The 19780-nt window shown below is 44.2% G+C and overlaps 1 protein-coding gene across 1 annotated transcript in view; it reads right to left on the bottom strand.

Annotated features, from left to right (window-relative positions):
- Window positions 1-16694: 16694 nt before the first annotated feature.
- The window catches only part of MCEE (methylmalonyl-CoA epimerase), a 28715-nt gene continuing 25629 nt past the window's right edge, over window positions 16695-19780 (bottom strand). The window contains exon 3 of the mRNA XM_002757643.6: window positions 16695-19018. Coding sequence (XP_002757689.1) covers window positions 18866-19018 — 153 coding nt within the window. The 3' untranslated portion in view covers window positions 16695-18865. The remainder of the gene's footprint in view (window positions 19019-19780) is intronic.

Genomic DNA, 19780 nt, shown 5'->3' with positions numbered 1-19780 from the left:
AACTTGGGTTCCAACTTCCTATGGTCTAAATGGAACCTTATGAGCATAGGACTTACAGGGGAGGCGGCTGTGCAGGTTAAGAAAACTAATCAGAACCAACTTTGTCATCCAGAGCCGGAACTGCTGCAGAAATTTTTATAGTTTTGCAACTTCTTACTTACAAGGAACATTTGTGCTACTACACATCAGGACTTTCTAAGCATCTGATAAATCCATTTAACAAGTATGAGCATGTGTCTGGGTGGACACAAGAAAGTGAAACCATCCGTGCTACACTGGATAATTTTTTCTCCCCCTGAATGGAAGGGAGAATCTCTCAACTTTTTTGAGATGGAGTCTTCTAGCTCTGCCACCCAGGCTGGAGTGCAGTGGTGCAATCTCAGTTCACTGCAATCTCCAACTCCCAGGTTCAAGCAGTTCTCCTGCCTCAGCCTCCTGAGTAGCTGGAATTACAGGCAAGCGAAACCATGCTAATTTTTTGTTTGTTTGTTTGTATTTTTAGTAGAGATGGGGTTTTACCATGTTGGTCAGGCTGGTCTCATGACCTCATGATCTGCCTGCCTTGGCCTCCCAAAGTGTTGGGATTATAGGCGTGAGCCACCACACCCTGCTGGCTATTCTTAGATTCTTTTTTTTGGGTTTTTTTTTGTTTGTTTGTTTGTTTTTTGTTTTTGTTTTTTTTTTTTGAGGCAGAGTTTCGCTCTTCTTACCCAGGCTGGAGTGCAATGGCGCGATCTCAGCTCACCGCAACCTCCGTCTCCTGCGTTCAGGCAATTCTCCTGCCTCACCTCCTGAGTAGCTGGGATTACAGGCACGCGCCACCATGCCCAGCTAATTTTTGTATCTTTAGTAGAGACGGGGTTTCACCATGTTGACCAGGATGGTCTCGATATCTTGACCTCGTGATCCACCTGCCTCGGCCTCCCAAAGTGCTGGGATTACAGGCTTGAGCCACCGCGCCCGGCCTATTCTTAGATTCTTGTACTCAAATGATCCTCCCACCGTAGCCTCCCGAAGTGCTGAGGTCTCTTTAATTAAGGTTATAATGCTAACTATGGCTTAAAATACTAAGCAGCATTTTCCAAATTGTTTATTGCTATTGCCTTGATTTTGGAGAAGGTGGGAAGTAAGGAGGTGAGGTGAATGCTCTAGCAATGAACACATCTTAGAGAGGAAAGTTGTGTGAAGAGGTTGCGAAAGTAAACAGCATGAATCTTTCTACGTTAGGGCTGCTGCAAACCCCAGGTAGACAAATGATAGCCCAGGCTTCTGAGCCATCAGGAACCCAGGAGTCTACTGTACTGTGAGGAGGGGGCAGGCATTCTTCAATAAGGGTCCCACCATTTCAGGCTAATAGTCCTTCTCAGTTTAGGTGATACTGCCCTATTGGAACTGGTAGAAACCTGACAGATTTGATCAAGATTTGGAGATGTCTGCATATTGGGAAGGACTGGGTGTGCCTAGCCACTCTCCTCTGGGATAATGAGACGTCATTAGTTTGGGAAGCAGGTGGGGAGAACAGGAGGATTGATTCTGATTTGGTGTGTAGTCGGGGCCTTGATCTCCTTCTGCCTCCATCCACATTTCCCCATGTGACTCTGCCTCTGTCCACATTTCCCCACATCACTCACTGCACCTTGCATTGCTCACAGGGATTATTAGTCCTCCCAGAAGGCAGAGTACCTTCTGCAGCCCCTGCTCTGCTGCCTTGTGAATTTCCTCCACAGACTTGATTAGTTATCATTTGAAACAGGCTTTTTGTCTTTTTTCCTTTGTTTTAATCTTCTCCCATAATGAAGCTGCTATTGGTGACAGGGACAGGGGAACAGGTAGTCAACTCAGGGAAACACGTGAGTTTCCGGCACACCACTTGGCCACCTGCCCTCACGGGCCAAACCCCTCCTGTTGCTCCCAGTCAGTCTGGTTTTTAGAGGCATCATGGGAATAGAACAGCTGGATACACTAATCTCTACAGGGAGTCAGGCAAGAGATTCACCTTCCCCAGTCCCAGGGAATAGGAGAGAAACCTGTAAAGGGACAGATGCACCATCTTTATTTTCAAAGAAAAAGCTCCCACAGATTTTGTTACTAAGAGTCTCATTTGTGACATTTGCTGAGCTTTCTCCCCAGTCCTCCCTTCCTAATGGCTAAGTTTTATATAAAATAATAAACATTTTAGGTTAATATGACAAAAATGAGATAAAAAATCTTAAAAATATTTTCTTAGTTTACAGTTACTAAAATGTGCTTACTATAAAACAGTAAAATATTTCACTCTGCAAATCATCACTTAGTAATTATTCTATCCTGTTGATTGTGAGCCTTCAAAAGCTGTTTAATGCTTGAAAGATGGGAGGCAGGGAGTCCTTTTGTTAACGGGGGAGGGTGTCCGGCTTCTTAGCATCTCGAACAACGAATTGGATAAAATGCACAAACAAAGGAAGGGACTTATTAAAAATGAAAGTAGGCCGGGCACGGTGGCTCACGCCTATAATCCCAGCACTTTGGGAGGCCGAGGCAGGTGGATAACGAAGTCAAGAGATAGAGACCATCCTGGTCAACAAGGTGAAACCATGTCTCTACTAAAAATACAAAAATTAGCTGGGCATGGTGGTGCGTGCCTGTAGTCCCAGCTACTCAGGAGGCTGAGGCAGGAGAATTGCTTGAACCCAGGAGGCAGAGGTTGCGGTGAGACGAGATGGTGCCATGGCACTCCAGTCTGGGTAACAATAGCAAAACTCCGTCTCAAAAAAAAGGAAATATACTCGACAGTGTGGGAGGAGGCCCGAGCATAGGGCTCAAGGGTCCTGTTACAGAATTTTGGGGAGTTTAAATACTTTCTAGAGGATTCCATTGGCTACTTTGGGTATGTCCTATGTAAATGGAGTGGATGAAGTAAAGTCATTTACTTGGTCTATGCCTTATGGAGAGGATATTTCCTGCCACAGATGAAGTGTGAATTGGCCTTAATGTTCCCTGCCTCCAGACCCTGTTTTCCTGCCTCACTTAGGAAAAAAGAAAAAAAAAAAAAACAGTAATTCAGCCAACATGGTGAAACTGGGTCTCTACTAAAAATACAAAAATTAGCCGGGCATGGTGGCAGGTGCCTGTAATCCCGGCTACTTGGGAGACTGAGGCAGGAGAATCACTTTAACCCTGGAGGCGGAGGTTGTGGTGAGCCAAGATTGTGTCATTGCATCCCAGCCTGGTCAACAAGAGTGAAACTCCATCTCAAAAAAAAAAAAATCAGAATGTCACTCTGGTCTTGTTCTCTTCTAGGAACGTGTTTGCCACAGGAGTACTGGTGTCCACCCTGGGCCCATCATCAATATAAACAGCAAGAAATTGCAGTTTTAGATGAGCTATCTAGAGACAAGCAGGTCCAGATTCTAGGCTTTAAAAAAAGACCTCCTCAGACATTTAATTGTTTCTTTCCCCAAGGTAGAAATAGTAGAAGTAGCATGGTTGGGGGACATCAGGCAGAAGTGGGCTTTTACCCCAGCTATTTTCTCATTTGTAAAATGGGATTAATATGAAGGTCTAATCTCGTAGAGCTGAGTTAAAATGTTCAGCTCAAGTTAGGGGATGGAGCTTGTGGCTGCAAAAAAATAATCGTTAGGATGAGATGAGAATCACCTACCAAGGCAGGGGACCCAGAGAAGAAAGAAGGTACTTTGGGAGGCCGAGGTGGGTGGATCACGAGGTCAAGAGATTGAGACCATCCTGGTCAACATGGTGAAACCCCATCTCTATTAAAAATACAAAAAATTAGCTGGGCATGGTGGCGCATGCCTGTAATCCCAGCTACTCAGGAGGCTGAGGCAGGAGAATTGCCTGAACCCAGGAGGCGGAGGTTGTGGTGAGCCGAGATCACGCCATTGCACTCCAGCCTGGGTAACAAGAGCGAAACTCCGTCTCAAAAAAAAAAGGAGGTAGGCAGGGCATGGGACATTTAAGGGACAAGATTCCCTTGCAGAGTGAAGAGTCTGACAGCTGGAACTGACAATTAAGCTTTCACCTGTTGCAATACCTGTGATATAGCTGGCCTAGAATTAGAACCAGTACAATGCCATTTTAAAATGGGAAAACTGTTTCCATTCTCCTCACAATGACTGCTAGCCATGGCTTCTGTAAACTACTAAGATTACCTTGCAAAATGCAAAGAAAGGAAAAGCTGCATACTTTCTTTTATCTGTAACTGCCAGAATTGCTGGCCTTTGTTTACCAAAGTAAGCTCCCCCAGATAATTCCATCCTGGCGCCAAGTAACCTAAAATTATGTGGACCCCACACCTGTCCAAATAATGTATAAACTAATGTTTATCTTGACCTCTGTAAACCACTTAAGTGGCAATCAGAATGACAAAAGTCCCCTGGCCCTTGGAATATCTGGAGCCCCCTCACCCTCGTCTCAGCCTAGGAGGTGATTGACAGCTTTCATTCCCATCTCCGCTCCTCACCCCGACTCCCAAGGTGGTTTTGTGGGTATAAAAAGGTCTTGTCACTCTTCTTTCTCTGCCACGGGTTGGAGAGACGTGAGTCCTCCGTGGTCGCCGGCAATAAACCCTGCAATTTGGTATACTTTTGTTCTGGTGTTGACTTTCTGTGCTAAGTTCAATGCAACATTTTGGAGGTTCCACGGAGATCTTATTTTTCATCACCAGACAAAAGCCATTTCAGAGTCTCGCCCAGGTGGCCACTCCTTCCTCGGAAGCCTCTAGGGGAGGCACCCCCTGAGCTGTCTCAGCGCCCCGGAGGGCCACTGCGGAGGAGCGCCCATCCGGCCGACATTCGCCCAAAATTCTTCAGGGTCCTAAAAGCCTCCAGAAGTAGGTTGGTTTGGAATCTGGGAACCGGTTCAAGGGAAAGGGCCTGTGTCGGGGGACTGACGAGTCACTGCAACTCTGACCTGGCAAGCCTCACCGAGACGTCGCTTGAGGCTTCTGGTGGCTGTCATAGTGGGTGGAAGCCTTCTGGTAGCTGGTATAGTGGGTATATCAGCATCAGGTAGCTGGCATAGTGGGTGCCAGCCTTTTGGTGGCTGTCATAGTGGGTGGCAGCCTTCTGGTAGCTGGCATAGTGGGTGTCAGCATTCGATTGTTTTCCATAGCCTCTGTGTGAGTGAGAGAGTGTGTGAGTATCTATGTAGTCCCATGGCTGAAAGCCACGGGGCTTGAGTGGGCTCCACCCGTGGTTCCACAGGAGCGTCATAAGGCATAACGGTGATTCACCTCAGAGCTGTCCTACTTGGACTTCCATCCTGAGGTGACCAGGCCCGGGGATTATACGGGTACACCTCTAGTCAAGACGTTCCTGAAATACCCCTCCGGGGGCGTGGCCAGGCAGGCAACTGAGTGGTCTCCTCTGGGAGGCTTCCATCCCTTGTTCGTCACTCTTTCATGTGGTCCTGTCTCGTCTGTAAATTTGTTAGTTTTATTAGACTTCTGCTAGCAGACATATGCTGGTTCAGACCATCTTCCCTTGAGGTAGGAGATAGATATATTACAGTGGTTGATGAACCACTGGATGCAGGGAACTTTCATTGATTATACCCCTGCAGAGATTACTCTCTTCTTCTTTCTCATCTTCTTCTTCTATCACTGAGGCCTCATTCTTTCTTTCTCCGCCATGTGGCAAATAGTCTTAACTTTAGTTGTTTTTATGTTCTTCCTTGTTATGATCATTGTGGTCTGTAAATTCTCCCAGCCACCTCCACCGGGAAAAGAGTATTTTTGCCCGTGCTGGGTCTGAGTCCATGTCGGGAAGGCAGTTGTGCCCCCAGTACCTCAGAAGTAGGTTCTTTGGGGTTGTAGGAAACAAAGTCCTAGATCAGGGTCTACGAGAGCTCTTTGTCTGGTTGGGATGGAAAATTGGTAACTGCCTATTCTGCCAGAAAAGTGTCCAATGTTATTATAAGCAGTGCCCGGTGGTGTATCACAGGGAGGCCTTACTAAAACCTGCTTTAGAGAGGGCAAAATTTGAATTAGAGGCTTTCCAAAGTTGGCTATACCACAGAAAAAGAAAGACACGGGTAGTAAGCAAGAGTCCTGAGAGAAAGGAAAAGAAAAGAAGAGAGAGGAGACAGAGACAAAGAAAAGAAAGCAAGAGAGAGGAAATAGGGAAAGACAGAGAAAACAGAGAAGAGAGTAGAGAAGGAAGAAAAAAAAGGAGGGGGAGACAAGAATTTAATGCTTTTCAGGGTCCCTGTGTAAAAGTGACAAAAAGCTGCAGAGGCGAAGAACTTGCAGCCGGCCCAGCGGCTTGGAGCTCAGTTTAAATTGACACCAAAAGCGTTTTTTTTTCCCTTCTCTGCCGGCTGCCAGCCCCACCCGGCTTTCAGGCAGGCCACACTGTCCCAGAGTGTAGCATTTGCATCTAAAAACTAGCTTTAAGAACAGCTTTCTAACTCTTTGTAGTGCAAATTATTTGTTAGCACAACAGTTAAGGTGGGTGGGGGAGCCCCAAGCTGCGAGATTGTTAGTTCAAGTCCTCAATAAGGCCAGTCTTAAACTAGTAAAATCTCTCAGGGGAAAATTTAAAATGGAAAGAAAATGACCAAATGGGCTTGTCACAGTCCTGACCATACACCCGCCTCCGATGCATGACGGAAAACTTTAAATTAGGGTTCTCTGGCCAGTATGGTGTTAAGCTAACCCCACAGAGGCTTCGCACCCTTTGTGAGTTAGAGTGGCCAGTCTTTGGGGTAGACTGGCCAGATACAGGGACATATGACCCCAAGATAACTCAGGCTGTCTGGAACATAGTATCAGGGTCTCCGGGACACCCTGATCAATTACCATACATCGATCAATGGCTGAGGCTGAACCAGCACCCCCCTCCTTGGCTTGAAAAATGTATAAAGTGTGCTGGACTTCAGGTTATGCTAGCAGGCCCAAAAAAAAGGGCCCCTCAGCACTGGCTGTTCTTCCAGGCTCTGCCAAGGACCAAGAGTTGCCTCCACCATATTCTCGGCCCTTGGGGGCGGGGTCCCAACACCCCTTCCTGGATAGTACTAATGACCAGCCCTTGTCTCCTCTCCACACTCGAAGCAGGGCCCTATACCCACCGGCAGTCCTTCTTCTCCGAGAGGCTCCGCAACAAGAAGAAAACAATTGGGGTTGCCCATTCTGTGTTCACTTCTTGTCAGGTGACTTATATAACTGGAAGGTGATAGAAATTAAGGAGAAGGCCAAAACACCAAGAGCTGGCACAAGCTTTATTAAAAGCAAGGAAAAATCTGCTGGGCTGCACCCAAAATTGACACGCAGCACCTGTGGCGTGGCAAAATGAATTTTTATAGCCTGCAAGCCGGCAGATACCTCCAGTATGAGGGGCTGTGCAAGAGGGGAGGGGCTGGGGAAGTGCTGAGTTTAATCGTTCCTGGGAAGGCTGGGGAACTACTAAAATGGCAAGAGGGGGAGGGTTCGAAAACTACTGAGATAGAAAGTTCCCCGGGAAGGGGTCGCGCTGGGAGGCTGGAGGATCTTGAAGCGGTAGCAAAGTTTTACAATAGAGTAAGTTCTGTCAGAAAGCTCAACATCCCCCATTCTCTGAGAAGCCCCAGGCTTTGACAGGGCTCTTAAAATCTGTACTGCAAACTTATCACCCCATTTAGAATAACTGCCAACAATTATTACTGAGTTTGTTCACCACAGAGGAGAGGAGTAGAATTAGACAAGAAGCCCATAAAGCAATACTTAGGATGGGGGGAAGATCAGAAAATGCCAGGACCAAATTAAAATGGTATTTTTCATCTACCCGACCCCACATGGGGGCCCAACACCTTGAGGGGTCACCAGGCTCTGAACACTTTTCACCGGTAATTGTTAGAGGGGGTTAAGAGAGCAGCTCCATGGTAGGGACTGTAAAAATCAGCAGGCCATAAATCTGGCTTTTGTTTCCCAGTCTGCCCCAGACATCAAAAGAAAGTTGCAAAATTAGAGGGGTTTCAGGGAATAAATTTAGCTCAGTTGTTAGAAATTGCCCAAAAAGTTTTTAACAATAGGAACACCTTAGAGGCCAAGCAAGATAAGGGAGTTACTAAAGCAGTGATAACAGCACTCCAGGAAACCTGAGTTAACTTCCGGGAACCAGAAATCCAGCAGAGAAGCTGCTGCAAAGTTTTAAGAATTCCCCCACTTTGTTTGATGAGACGCTGAGCCAAGACCTTGCTGATTTCTGAGCTGAGTTATAACTAACTCTTAATCACAAAAGCCCAGGAGGACTGTAAAGAGTCCACCCAGTCATTACTAAGGACCCTACAGACTTTAGAGTACCGGGTCTCAGCTAAAAAGGCCCAACTCTGCCAGCCAAGGGTTACTTACTGGGACTCTATTATAGAGAAAGGCAACCGGGCATTGGCTCCCAGCCGAATCCAAGCAGTGCTGCAAATACCCACGCCCACCACTAAACGCTAAGTTTGAGAATTCCTTGGGGCTGTAGGATACTGCAGACTATGGATTTTGGGATTTTCTGAGATAGCCAAGCCCCTGTATGCCTGCACTAGAAGAAATCAGCCCTTAACATGGACAGAGGTAAAGCAACAGGCTTTTGACAAGCTCAAGACTGCCCTGACTGCGGCCCCAGCCTTAGCCTTGCCAGACAGCTCTAGACCTTTCCAGTTGTTTGTGAATGAAAACCAGAGAGTTGCTAAGGGGGTGCCCACCCAAACTCTGGGACCCTAATCCCAGCCATTCACCTATCTTTCAAAAGGACTTGATCCCGTAGCCTCTGGGCGGCCAGCTTGTCTGAGAATGGTGGCGACCACAGCCCTATTAATCAAAGAGGCAGACAAGCTGACTTTGAGACAGGAGTTAAACTTAGTGGCTCCCCACATGGTAGAGTCGCTACTCCGTGGAGCCCCAGAAAATGAATGTCAAACGCCGCCATATTGCTACCTGACAGCGGGCCAGAGGAGACAATTCATGACTGCCAATGGACAATAGACGTCCTCCACGCTGCGTGACCGTATCTCACTACGTCCCCCTGCAGAACCCGGAAGAGGTATTGTATATGGATGGAAGCGGCTTCATGGTCAACGGAGTCAGGTATGCCGGGGCAGCTGTGGTCACCCTAGAGTGAGTTATCTGAGCTCAGGCTCTCCCACACGGGACCTCAGCCCAGAAGGCCGAACTCATAACTCTAATAAAGGCCTTGGACTGGGCAGAGGGAAAAACTGTCAATATCTACATAAATAGTTGATATGCCTTTGCTACAGCCCAAGTACATGGACCCATTTATAAAGAAAGAGGGCTGCTTACCTCAGAGGGAAAAATCATCAAAAACAAAGAGGAAATCCTAGCCCTGCTAGAAGCTCTATGGAAGCCCAAGGCAGTGGCATTAATACACTGCAAAGGACACCAGAAGGGAGATTCACCAGAGGCAAGGGAAAATAGGGCAGCTGACCTGCAAGCCAGACAGGCAGCCTTGGGGCCAGTAAAACCTCTGCCTCTTCTTGTGACTCTGCCGGCCCCAAACCTGCCTCGTACCCCAACATACTCGCCTGAGGAAGAAAACTTTGCTAAAGAACAGGGGGGACGACAAGATTCCACAGGATGGTGGATTCTACTGGACATAAGGATTGTGCTCCCCGAGGCTCTAGAGAAGACTCTAGTTAAGGACACACCAGGCCATTTACTTAGGACAAACAAAACTCACTGAGTTGTTAAGGGCCAGATACTACATTCCACATTTACATAAGATTGTTAGGGAAACTACTATTCATTGTAATGTAAGAGACAGGGTAAATTTAGGAGACAGTAAAACTAGTCAAGCAGGAATAAGGCTTAGGGATACTAGCCCAGGGGAACAGTGGAAGGTAAATTTTACTGAAATAAAGCCCCCAGCTTGAGTCTGTAAATGCCTCCTTACGTTTACAAACGCTTTTCCTGGATGGGTCGAGGCTTTTCCTACTAGGTCAGAAACCGCACTGGTAGTAACAAAGAGACTGTTATAGGTCCTGGTTCCTCGGTTTGGCTTGCCCCTGACACTGGGATCAGATAATGGCCCTGCTTTTATGGCACAGGTTTCACAGGGCCTAGCCAAGGCCCTGGGCATTATCCTGGAAGCTACGCTGTGCCTATCACCCCCAGAGTTCAGGCCAGGTTAAAAGGATGAACCGGACCATAAAGGAAACTTTAACAAAATTCATTCTAGAAACCGGTGAAAACTGGGTCAACCTGCTTCCTTTTGTTCTCCTCCGTACCCGATGTACTCCCTATAAGAAAGGCTTTACTCCTTTTAAAATTATTTTTAGGAAGCCCCCTCTCTTACTCCCCAAACCTGGGGACACCATACATGCTAAAGTCCATAATCATACACTCCTTAAGTCCTTGCAGGCACTCCAGTCTGTTCAGTCCCAGGTGCATTCGCTCATCAGGGAAGTTCGACCTACTCCAGGGGACCTCACTGACCAGCCGCTACACCCCTTCCAGCTGGGGAATAAGGTCTTAATAAAGAGATTCACTGCCTCTGGTCTGACTCCTCGCTGGAAGGGACCCTACACTGTGATTCTGGTCATCCCCACGGCAGTCAAGGTGGACAGACTGACTGCCTGGATTCACCATTCACACGTCAAGACTGCCCTCGGATGCAAGATAAGAAATAGTTTCATCCTCAACGGACCCCCTAAAGCTAAGACTTTTGCACCGTTCACAGTTGTCATCCTAATCTCTTTGATTCCTGTAACCACCCGCCTTGATGCCCACTTATTGTCAATAGGTCATCACGGAAGGCTCAATGGGACAATTTGTTAGTACTGTACTTGGGGCTGGAACCACCCTTGTCAACTTAACCCTAGAGTACATTCCCAGAGATCCCATAACCTTCTCCGTAGACCTCTGCACTCTCTTAAACGAAAGCCTAGATGCAAATACGATAGGACAAATGAAGACAAAAAGATGGGGCGGGGGAAATGCGGTGAGGGCGAAGGAGATGGGGTGTGGGAACGTAGTGGCCAAAAAACGGCTTCAGACAATGAGGCTATATCTATGCCCAAGGTCCACACCAGATAAAAGGTAAAATTCTCATAACACCCAATACAGACAGACGTTAGAAACAGGCCCCCATAATTATACCAGGACTTGGAATAGCAGGGTCCACCACTATAGGAATATCTGCCTTAGTCACTGGGGACCAAAATTTCCAAACTCTTTCACATCAAATAGATGCAGAAATTGCCCATCTAGAAAATTCCCTCACCAAATTAGCTGAACAAGTAGACTCCTTAGCTAAAATGGTATTGCAAAATAAAAAGGGGTTAGATGTGTTGTTCTTGAGGGAAGGAGGGCCGTATGTGGCTCTCGGTGAGCAGTGTTGCTTCTATGCAAATAATTGTGGAATTATCCCAGACAGTCTTGCTATGGTTAGGAAAAACTTAGAAATGAGGAAACACCTCAGAGAGGCCTCAGGAAATTGGTACCAAAAACTGTTCTCTTGGTCGCCCTGGCTGACATCCCTGCTCACTGGGTTGGCAGGACCTTTGGTGCCAGTGGTTCTAGGGTTAACATTTGGACCATGCCTTTTAAACATGCTCTGCAAATTTATCCAGGAAAGAATAGATTCGGTAAAATTAATGGTTCTAAGATCCAACTATGGGCCTCTGTGTCAAAAAGAGGACACCTATTAAAGATTTAATTTATGTTATAAGAACAGGGGGGAACGTGATATAGCTGGCCTAGAATTAGAACCAGTACAATGCCATTTTAAAATGGGAAAACTGTTTCCATTCTCCTCACAATGACTGCTAGCCATGGCTTCTGTAAACTACTAAGATTACCTTGCAAAATGCAAAGAAAGGAAAACTGCATACTTTCTCTTATCTGTAACTGCCAGAATTGCTGGCCTTTGTTTACCAAAGTAAGCTCCCCCAGATAATTCCATCCTGGCGCCAAGTAACCTAAAATTATGTGGACCCCACACCTGTCCAAATAATGTATAAACTAATGTTTATCTTGACCTCTGTAAACCACTTAAGTGGCAATCAGAATGACAAAAGTCCCCTGGCCCTTGGAATATCTGGAGCCCCCTCACCCTCGTCTCAGCCTAGGAGGTGATTGACAGCTTTCATTCCCATCTCCGCTCCTCACCCCCACTCCCAAGGTGGTTTTGTGGGTATAAAAAGGTCTTGTCACTCTTCTTTCTCTGCCACGGGTTGGAGAGACATGAGTCCTCCGTGGTCGCTGGCAACAAACCCTGCAATTTGGTATACTTTTGTTCTGGTGTTGACTTTCTGTGCTAAGTTCAATGCAACATACCTACACTTCACAGAGCGGAGAAAACACTCAAGCAAACAAGGGCATGGAAGGGCCTCCAGGACAGCTTCCTCTCAGTTCCCAGGACAGCCTCTGCCCAGTGGCATGGAGCTGCCTGGGTCCCCTGACACTTCACCGGGCCTCCTTCCTTTACCAACACCACGGGAGCCAGGGGAAAGAGGGTCTACTCCAGACAACCCCTTTCCATCCTCAACAGTGAGAGGAGCAAGTGCTCATTGACCTCAGGTTAAAGACATAGTTGTAGTAGCAGGGACCCTAAGAAACTGAATTGGGTCATGAAATTCAAGTCCAGTTATTCCTCCAAAAAGCCATTTTAGCATGTCTTTAAAACCCTTTTCCTGCTTCACCATAGCTTCTTTGGATTTTGGCGGTGAAAATGCCAAACATCAGAAAACATTAATACATGAGTATCCAGATTTAGCAAAACCAACCTGTATCGGTTTATATTCATTGTGAACACTGCCTGTAGCTTGTGCTTCCCCATGTGCCAACTGCTCCTGACTCAATTAATTCATCCCTGATTTCTGGTTGTTACGAATCTTTAATCTGGCTGGCTTTCTCTGAAGTTTTAACACAGAAGTGCAAGGAAGATAGGGAAATTGTTTTGGCAATTCTGGAACAAGATATTTTGAAGCTCCTTTAACAAATAATTTTAAAAACCAAATGCCTTTATGTATTCTTCTATATAAAGTGTGAAACGTTCAGATGGTCATCAAGAAAGTGCCAAGTGGAATTGCTTACAAGTATTTGCTTTGTGGAGGGGGGGGATTATTTGGTCTGACCAGCAACCTTAACACAATGAAATCAGTGTCATCACCTTAATTTACAACAATAAAGATGTGCATCTGCTATAGTAATGTGATGCCCAAACAGGTCAAAGAAATGATTTCATTGCCTTTACTTGCTTTAAGTAAACATCAAGACTAAGAAACCACACATTGACAGTGGTGGCTCACGCCTGTAATCCTAGCACTTTGGGAGGCTGAGGTGGGTGGATCACCTGAGGTCAGGAGTTCAAGAGCAGCCTGGCCATCAGGGTGAAACCCCATCTTATAAAAAGAAAGAAAGAAAGAAACCACACATTTGCATTTCATTGAACTGCTTTGTAAAGAGGTTAAACCAACAAAATTAATTAACAGAAATTTACTGAGCACTGATTAGGGGCAAGGAAATGATGAAGTGAACAAGGCGACAGTGTGAGACTGTCTCAAAAGGCCTTAGAAATAGAAATTCCATTTGACCCAGCAATCACATTACTGGGTATATATCCAAAAGACTATAAATCGTTCTACTATAAGGACACATGTACACGAATGTTCATTGCAGCACTGTTTACAATAGCAAAGACCTGGAATCAACCCAAATGCCCATTGATAATAGACTGGATTGGAAAAATGTGGCACATATACACCATGGAATATTATGCAGCAATCAGAAATGATGAGTTTGTGTCGTTTGTAGGGACATGGATGAATCTGGAGAACGTCATCCTCAGCAAACTGACACAAGAACAGAAAATGAAACACCGCATATTCTCACTCATAGGTGGGTGATGAAAAATGAGAACACATGGACACAGAAAGGGGAGTACTAAACACTGGGGTCTATTGGGGGGAAAAGGGGAGGGCTAGTGGGAGGGGGAGGTGGGGAGGGATAGCCTGGGGAGAAATGCCAAATGTGGGTGAAGGGGAGAAGGAAAGAAAAGCACACTGCCATGTGTGTTCCTACGCAACTGTCTTGCATGCTTTGCTCATGTACCCCAAAACCTAAAATCCAATAAAAAATTTAAAAAAAAAAAAAGAAAAGATTACACATGCCCACACATATATTGTGTGTGTGTGTGTGTGTGTGTGTGTGTGTGTGTGTGTATTTTTTTTGAGATGGAGTCTTGCTCTGTCACCCAGGCTGGAGTGCAGTGGTGCAATCTCAGCTCATTGTAACCTCCACCTCCTGGGTTCAAGTGATTCTCCTGCCTCAGCCTCCCAAGTAGCTGGCACTACAGGCATGCATCAGCACACCCAGCTAATTTTTGTATTTTTAGTAGAGATGGGGTTTCACCATGTTGCCCAGGATGGTCTCAATTTCTTTGTAATAACCTAACTGACTCCATCTTAGTCGCAAACCTGACAAGATTTCTCTAGCCTCTCCCTTCCTGCCTCGGCCCTCTCAGGTGCATTACTGGGTCAGGCTGCACTGAAAGCTTTGAACCGTTGAGAGGTTCACACTGTTCACAGTACCTGTAACTACTGTAACTGCATCCTGCTTGGCAAGTCTACCTGCTATTGTGAATACCTTCCTTGATGATTGATTGTATGGAAAGTTCCCCCTGCTATCCCCACTTAATGATTTTATGGAAATACCCTTAGTAACCAGCAATCCTGGGAACCTCCTGCCCCCTGCTTACCAGCCTCCTCCTACTAACTTGCATATCCCGCTTCTGTAAAATTCCACTTCAGCTAGGCTGCCCCCTCCACTACCTAAATCAAGTTATAAAGGGAAATCAAGCCCCTTCCTCGGGGCTGAGAGATTCTGAGCATTAGCTGACTCTCCGTCATCTGGCTGAATAAAGAACTCAATTTGAACTCAGAGTGTGATGTTTCCTTCTAACTTGCTTGGATATTACATCTTGACCTCGTGATCCATCCGTCTTGGCCTCCCAAAGTACTGAGATTACAGGCGTAAACCACTGCACCCTACCTATTTATATATTTTTTGAGACGAAGTCTGGCTCTGTCACCCAGGCTAGAATGCAATGGCACAATCTTGGCTCACTGTAACCTCCACCTTCCAGGTTCAAGTGATTCTCCTGTTGTATCGGACCGAGCACAGAAAGTCAACACCAAGACAAAAGTATGCCAAATTGAAGGGTTATTGCCGGCGACCACGGAGGACTCACGTCTTTCCAACCCGTGGCAGAGAAAGAAGGGTGACAAGACCTTTTTATACCCGCAAAACCACCTTGGGAGTGGGGGTGAAGAGCAGAGATGGGATGAAAGTCTTCAGACATTTCGGGGGGCTGTAAATCACCTCCTGGGTAGAGAGGAGGGTGAGGGGGCTCTGGACATTCCAAGGGCCAGGGGAGAGATTTACAGAAGTTAAGATAACCATTTGCTTACACATCGTCTGGGTAGGGGTTACTTGGTGCCAGAATGGAATTATTCAGGGGTGCTTACTCTGGCCATTACCGGTGATCAAGGGCCAGCAATTCTGGCAGTTACAGATAAGAGAAAGTATGCAGCTTTATCTTTTGGCATTTTAGCAGTTTTACAGAAGCTGAGGTTAGCATTCATTGTGAGGAGAATGGAAACACTTTTGTCCTTTATAAAATGGCATTGTACAGGTTCTAACTCTAGGCCAGTTACATCACACTCCTGCCTCAGCCTCACCAGTAGCTGGGATTACAGGCATGTGCCACCATACCCAGCTAAATTATATAATATTTTAAAACTTATTTGAATAAACTCCAAGAGTTCAGTAATGTTTTCTTCTCAATGGTACACTGTTGAGTTAGCCATGCATATTGTGTCTTTTGTTCTGTATTTGATACTAATTAGAGCTTCTTCATGTAGTTGTGAGGATTTTTGTCTCATTTTTATAGTGAATTATATTATATTCACTATATTACTGGGATGATTTCAGTTTCAAGTTACCAAAACCTCAACTCAAACCGACTTTAAGAAATAAGGAAATTAGCCCATATAGCTGGGATTACTGGTGCCTGCCACCACGCCGGGCTAATTTTTTGTATTTTTAGTAGAGTCAGAGTTTCACTGTGTTGGCCAGGTTGGGCTCAAACTCCTGACCTCAGGTAATTCACCCGCCTCAGCCTCCCAAAGTGCTGGGATTATAGGTGTGAGCCACCAAGCCCAGCCTATTATTTTGTTTTTAATGTTCAAATAATTCTTATCAAGCTTTTAAAAATTATGTAAACATTCTGGATCATTGTTATCTTTAAAAATTTGTATTAGGATTTGTGAGGACCAACAAGTAGTGACCAGCATCTCTGCTTGCTGAAAAGCTGCAGAGGCTGCCAGGAATCCACACACCTAAGACTTTTATCTTTACCCAAGAAAGGAATAAAAGAGGTCAGACGATGACAACTGTGTCCTCAACAGCCAGGCCCCAGTGCCACCCACTTCCAAACCAGCTTTGGTCTCTCATCTGGAGCAAGGGAAAGAGCCCTGTTTCACCCAACCACAGGGAGTCCGAAGCAGGAGGGACTGGAGAGCAGGCTTTATAGGAAACTTGGAACTGAGAAGATATACTTACTTAGCTAAAGCAGTGTTACGTGTAATAAAATAAAAAATTCTTCAAAATCATCAATGCTGGGAAAACAGGAGAAAGGCTTAATTCTTTACATCTAAATATGTTTTCCAAGTAAGGAGTTGATGTAAGAGCCACCTTAAATGATGTCAAATACACATTTTCTTTTTCTGTAGACTGATTTCCACAGATTTAATGTTTTTCATTCATTAAAATAATTCATTTTGATGTACAAAAAAATTGTATTAGTGGAAATTTTAGAAAGTTCACTGATAAATTCAACTTATTCAATAAATGATTTTTTGTTTTTGAGAAAGGGTCTCACTCTATCACCTAGGCTGGAGCACAGTGGCACAATCATAGCTCACTGCAGCCTTGACCTCCTGGGCTCAAGTGATCCTCCCACCTCAGCCTCCTGAGTAGCTGAGACTACAAGTGCAGACCACCATGCCCAGCTAATTTTTCTTTTCTTTTTTTGTAGAGACAAGGTTTGGCTATATTGCCCAAACTAGTCTTGAACTCCTGGGCTCAAGCAATCCACTCACTTGCCATGGCCTACCAAAGTGCTGGGATTACAGGAGTGAGTCACCAATCCCAGCCAATACATTTTTTTAAATGTCATTGAAAACAGTTTTGTTTTTTTATTTTTCTGTCTCTATTCTAACAACCAGGGTCACCATTATCCTAAGGTTTCTGGGATTTTGTTTGTTTGTCCTGCAGTTGTTAGATAGTTGCTGGTAGCAACCAAATTACCTGTTTTCCTTGTTCAACTCTGTCGGGAGAGAGGCTGATTCCTACCTAGATGTGGGAAAGAACATTTCCAGAAGTCTCTAAAAAACCTTTCTTCATGCTGTTAGTCCACGCATGAATTACATAACCATATGTAGTTATGAACCATATCACTGAACCCATCACTGGCAAGGGTGATGAAATTTCAGTCTAACCTTGGGGCTTTACCTGAAAATTTTACCTGTGTGGGAGAGGATAAGGATGGGAACCTAACCAAGTCAGAATTCTGTTAAAGAAGAAATACTGGATGAGGGCTAACACCAGCATCTATTAAACATACTATTTTGTATTTCTTGTGATCACATTTCATTTTTCTTATGAAAGCAAAATTTTATTATCAATTCATGGATTAAAGCAATAAATTGATAAAATGTTAAAAAATTGTGATGTATTTCCAAGTTCATTCAGCTCAAGATGTATTTTACTTCTCGAGACTTCCTCGTTAACAATTTAAAAGTTTGGGGAGATTTTTCTGTTATGTTATTGACTTCTAGTTTGATTCATTTATGGTCACAGAGATATTGTATACGGTTTCACTTATATTAAATGTGTTAGAGTTTGTTTCATACCCCAAGATAAAGTCTATCTTGGTGAATGTCCCATATATGCTCAAAAAATGTGTATTATGTATTGGCTGATGGTACTGTTCAGTTCTCCCTTCTCCTACACACTTGCTTTTTTGTCTAGTTGGTTTATCTATTACAACTCTCCCACTGTAACTGTAAATTTATTTTTTCCTTTTAGTTCTACCAATTCTTAGATTATATACTTTGCAGTTGTGTTATTTGATGCATGCACACCTGCTATCTTTTTGTGATCTGACCCCTTCATCATTCTGTAATGTATCTCTTTGTCCCTGGCAATTTTCTTTTTTCCTAAAGTCTACCTTGTCTGATAGTAATTCATCCACTCCAGCTTTCTCTGAATTAGTGTGTGCAAGGTTTATCTTTTTCTATCCTTTTACTCTTAGTTTACTGATATTGAGATTTACTGATAAATTAAATCAGTTAATTTACCGATATTTTGAGTTTCCTGTAGATATGGTGAAACCCTGTCTCTACTAAAAATACAAAAATTAGCTGAACGTGGTGGCACATGCCTGTAATCCCTGCTACTTGGGGATTACAGTATGCAGGAGAATCACCTGAACCCGGGAGGTGGAGGTTGCAGTGAGCCAAGATTGCACCATTGCATTCCAGCTTGGGTGACAAAAGCAAGACTTCGTCTCAAAAAAAGAAAAAAATTTTGCCCCAAATATTTAGCCACAAAATGGTTATATTCTTTCATAACTCCCTAACTCTTCGGTGTATCTATCTGATATCACACACATACCCTTGTACACGGCTAACACATTACATTCAATTACCCCATTGTAAAAAAGGAATAATTTATTTCTATGATTTTAATAATATTCCCTAAGTAATTTGTAATGAAGATTTTCTTCAAAGTCAAATTAACAAATATATATTTGTCATAGTACATTTCAATAGTATTTGATAAGGCTTTTTCAGGTCGATTAATTTTGTTTCTTACAAATATAACTCAAGCTTGCTCCAGTTCCACAAGGACTCCACCACAGTCTTTAGGATGGAGAAAAATCACTGGTTTTCCATGTGCTCCTATTTTGACCTCTTCACTTAGACTACGGATCTTCTTTTTTTTCAAATCCATCACAGCTGCATTTATGTTATCCACCTTAAGTAAAAGAAATAAATTGAACACATTTGAGATCATAAAAACACCAAATTACCGTATCATAAGACTTAGAAAAAACTTTGAGAGCTCAGTCTATCCCCTTTGCCTGTGGGCAGGGCCATTCTTAAACCATCATAAAAAATAAGCTTAAAATTTCCAGAAAAGTAAAAGAAGTTAGTAAATTTTTCTAGGTAAGCAACCACAATGCTTAGAATTTTCACCATTAGTAAATGTTTCTTCTTATAATCTAAATAATGTATTTTATACTTTATAATAGTTTATCCTGGCAGTACTATTAGTGAGATTGAAGACACTGCTTTTTCCTGAGAACCCTGGGGTCCTCATCTATAACAGGAAAATGAGGTCTACAGGGTAAATTGACTACAAAATAAAATGAACTAACAGATAAAAAGCTCTCAGTACGATTTATGACATTAGTGGATACTTAGCAAATATGAGTGTTTCCCTGATGCCCAAAACTTGCCCTGCCAACGTTTGGTTATTACCTTTGACGTTAAGATACACATGAAAATCAATATTAAATTGCCATCAAAATGTTATTCCCCATCCAAAAACAAAATTCAAACTTTAGTATTTTTGTAACCTCTTCTAAGTTATTTCTACTTTCTTCATACTTATGTATACTCTAGGAAAGGAGCAGATGTGTCTCTCTATACTTGATGGAGAAATTATCTGCCTGTATCTTGGAAAGTCACCCACTTAGACTGGGAACCTAGTAAATGGGTGACAAGGTACGATATG

This window comes from Callithrix jacchus, chromosome 14 (assembly GCF_049354715.1).
Source record: "Callithrix jacchus isolate 240 chromosome 14, calJac240_pri, whole genome shotgun sequence".
NCBI lineage: Eukaryota > Metazoa > Chordata > Mammalia > Primates > Cebidae > Callithrix > Callithrix jacchus.
Note: the sequence above shows the minus strand (reverse complement) of the source record. Positions and strands in the feature narration are given on the sequence as shown.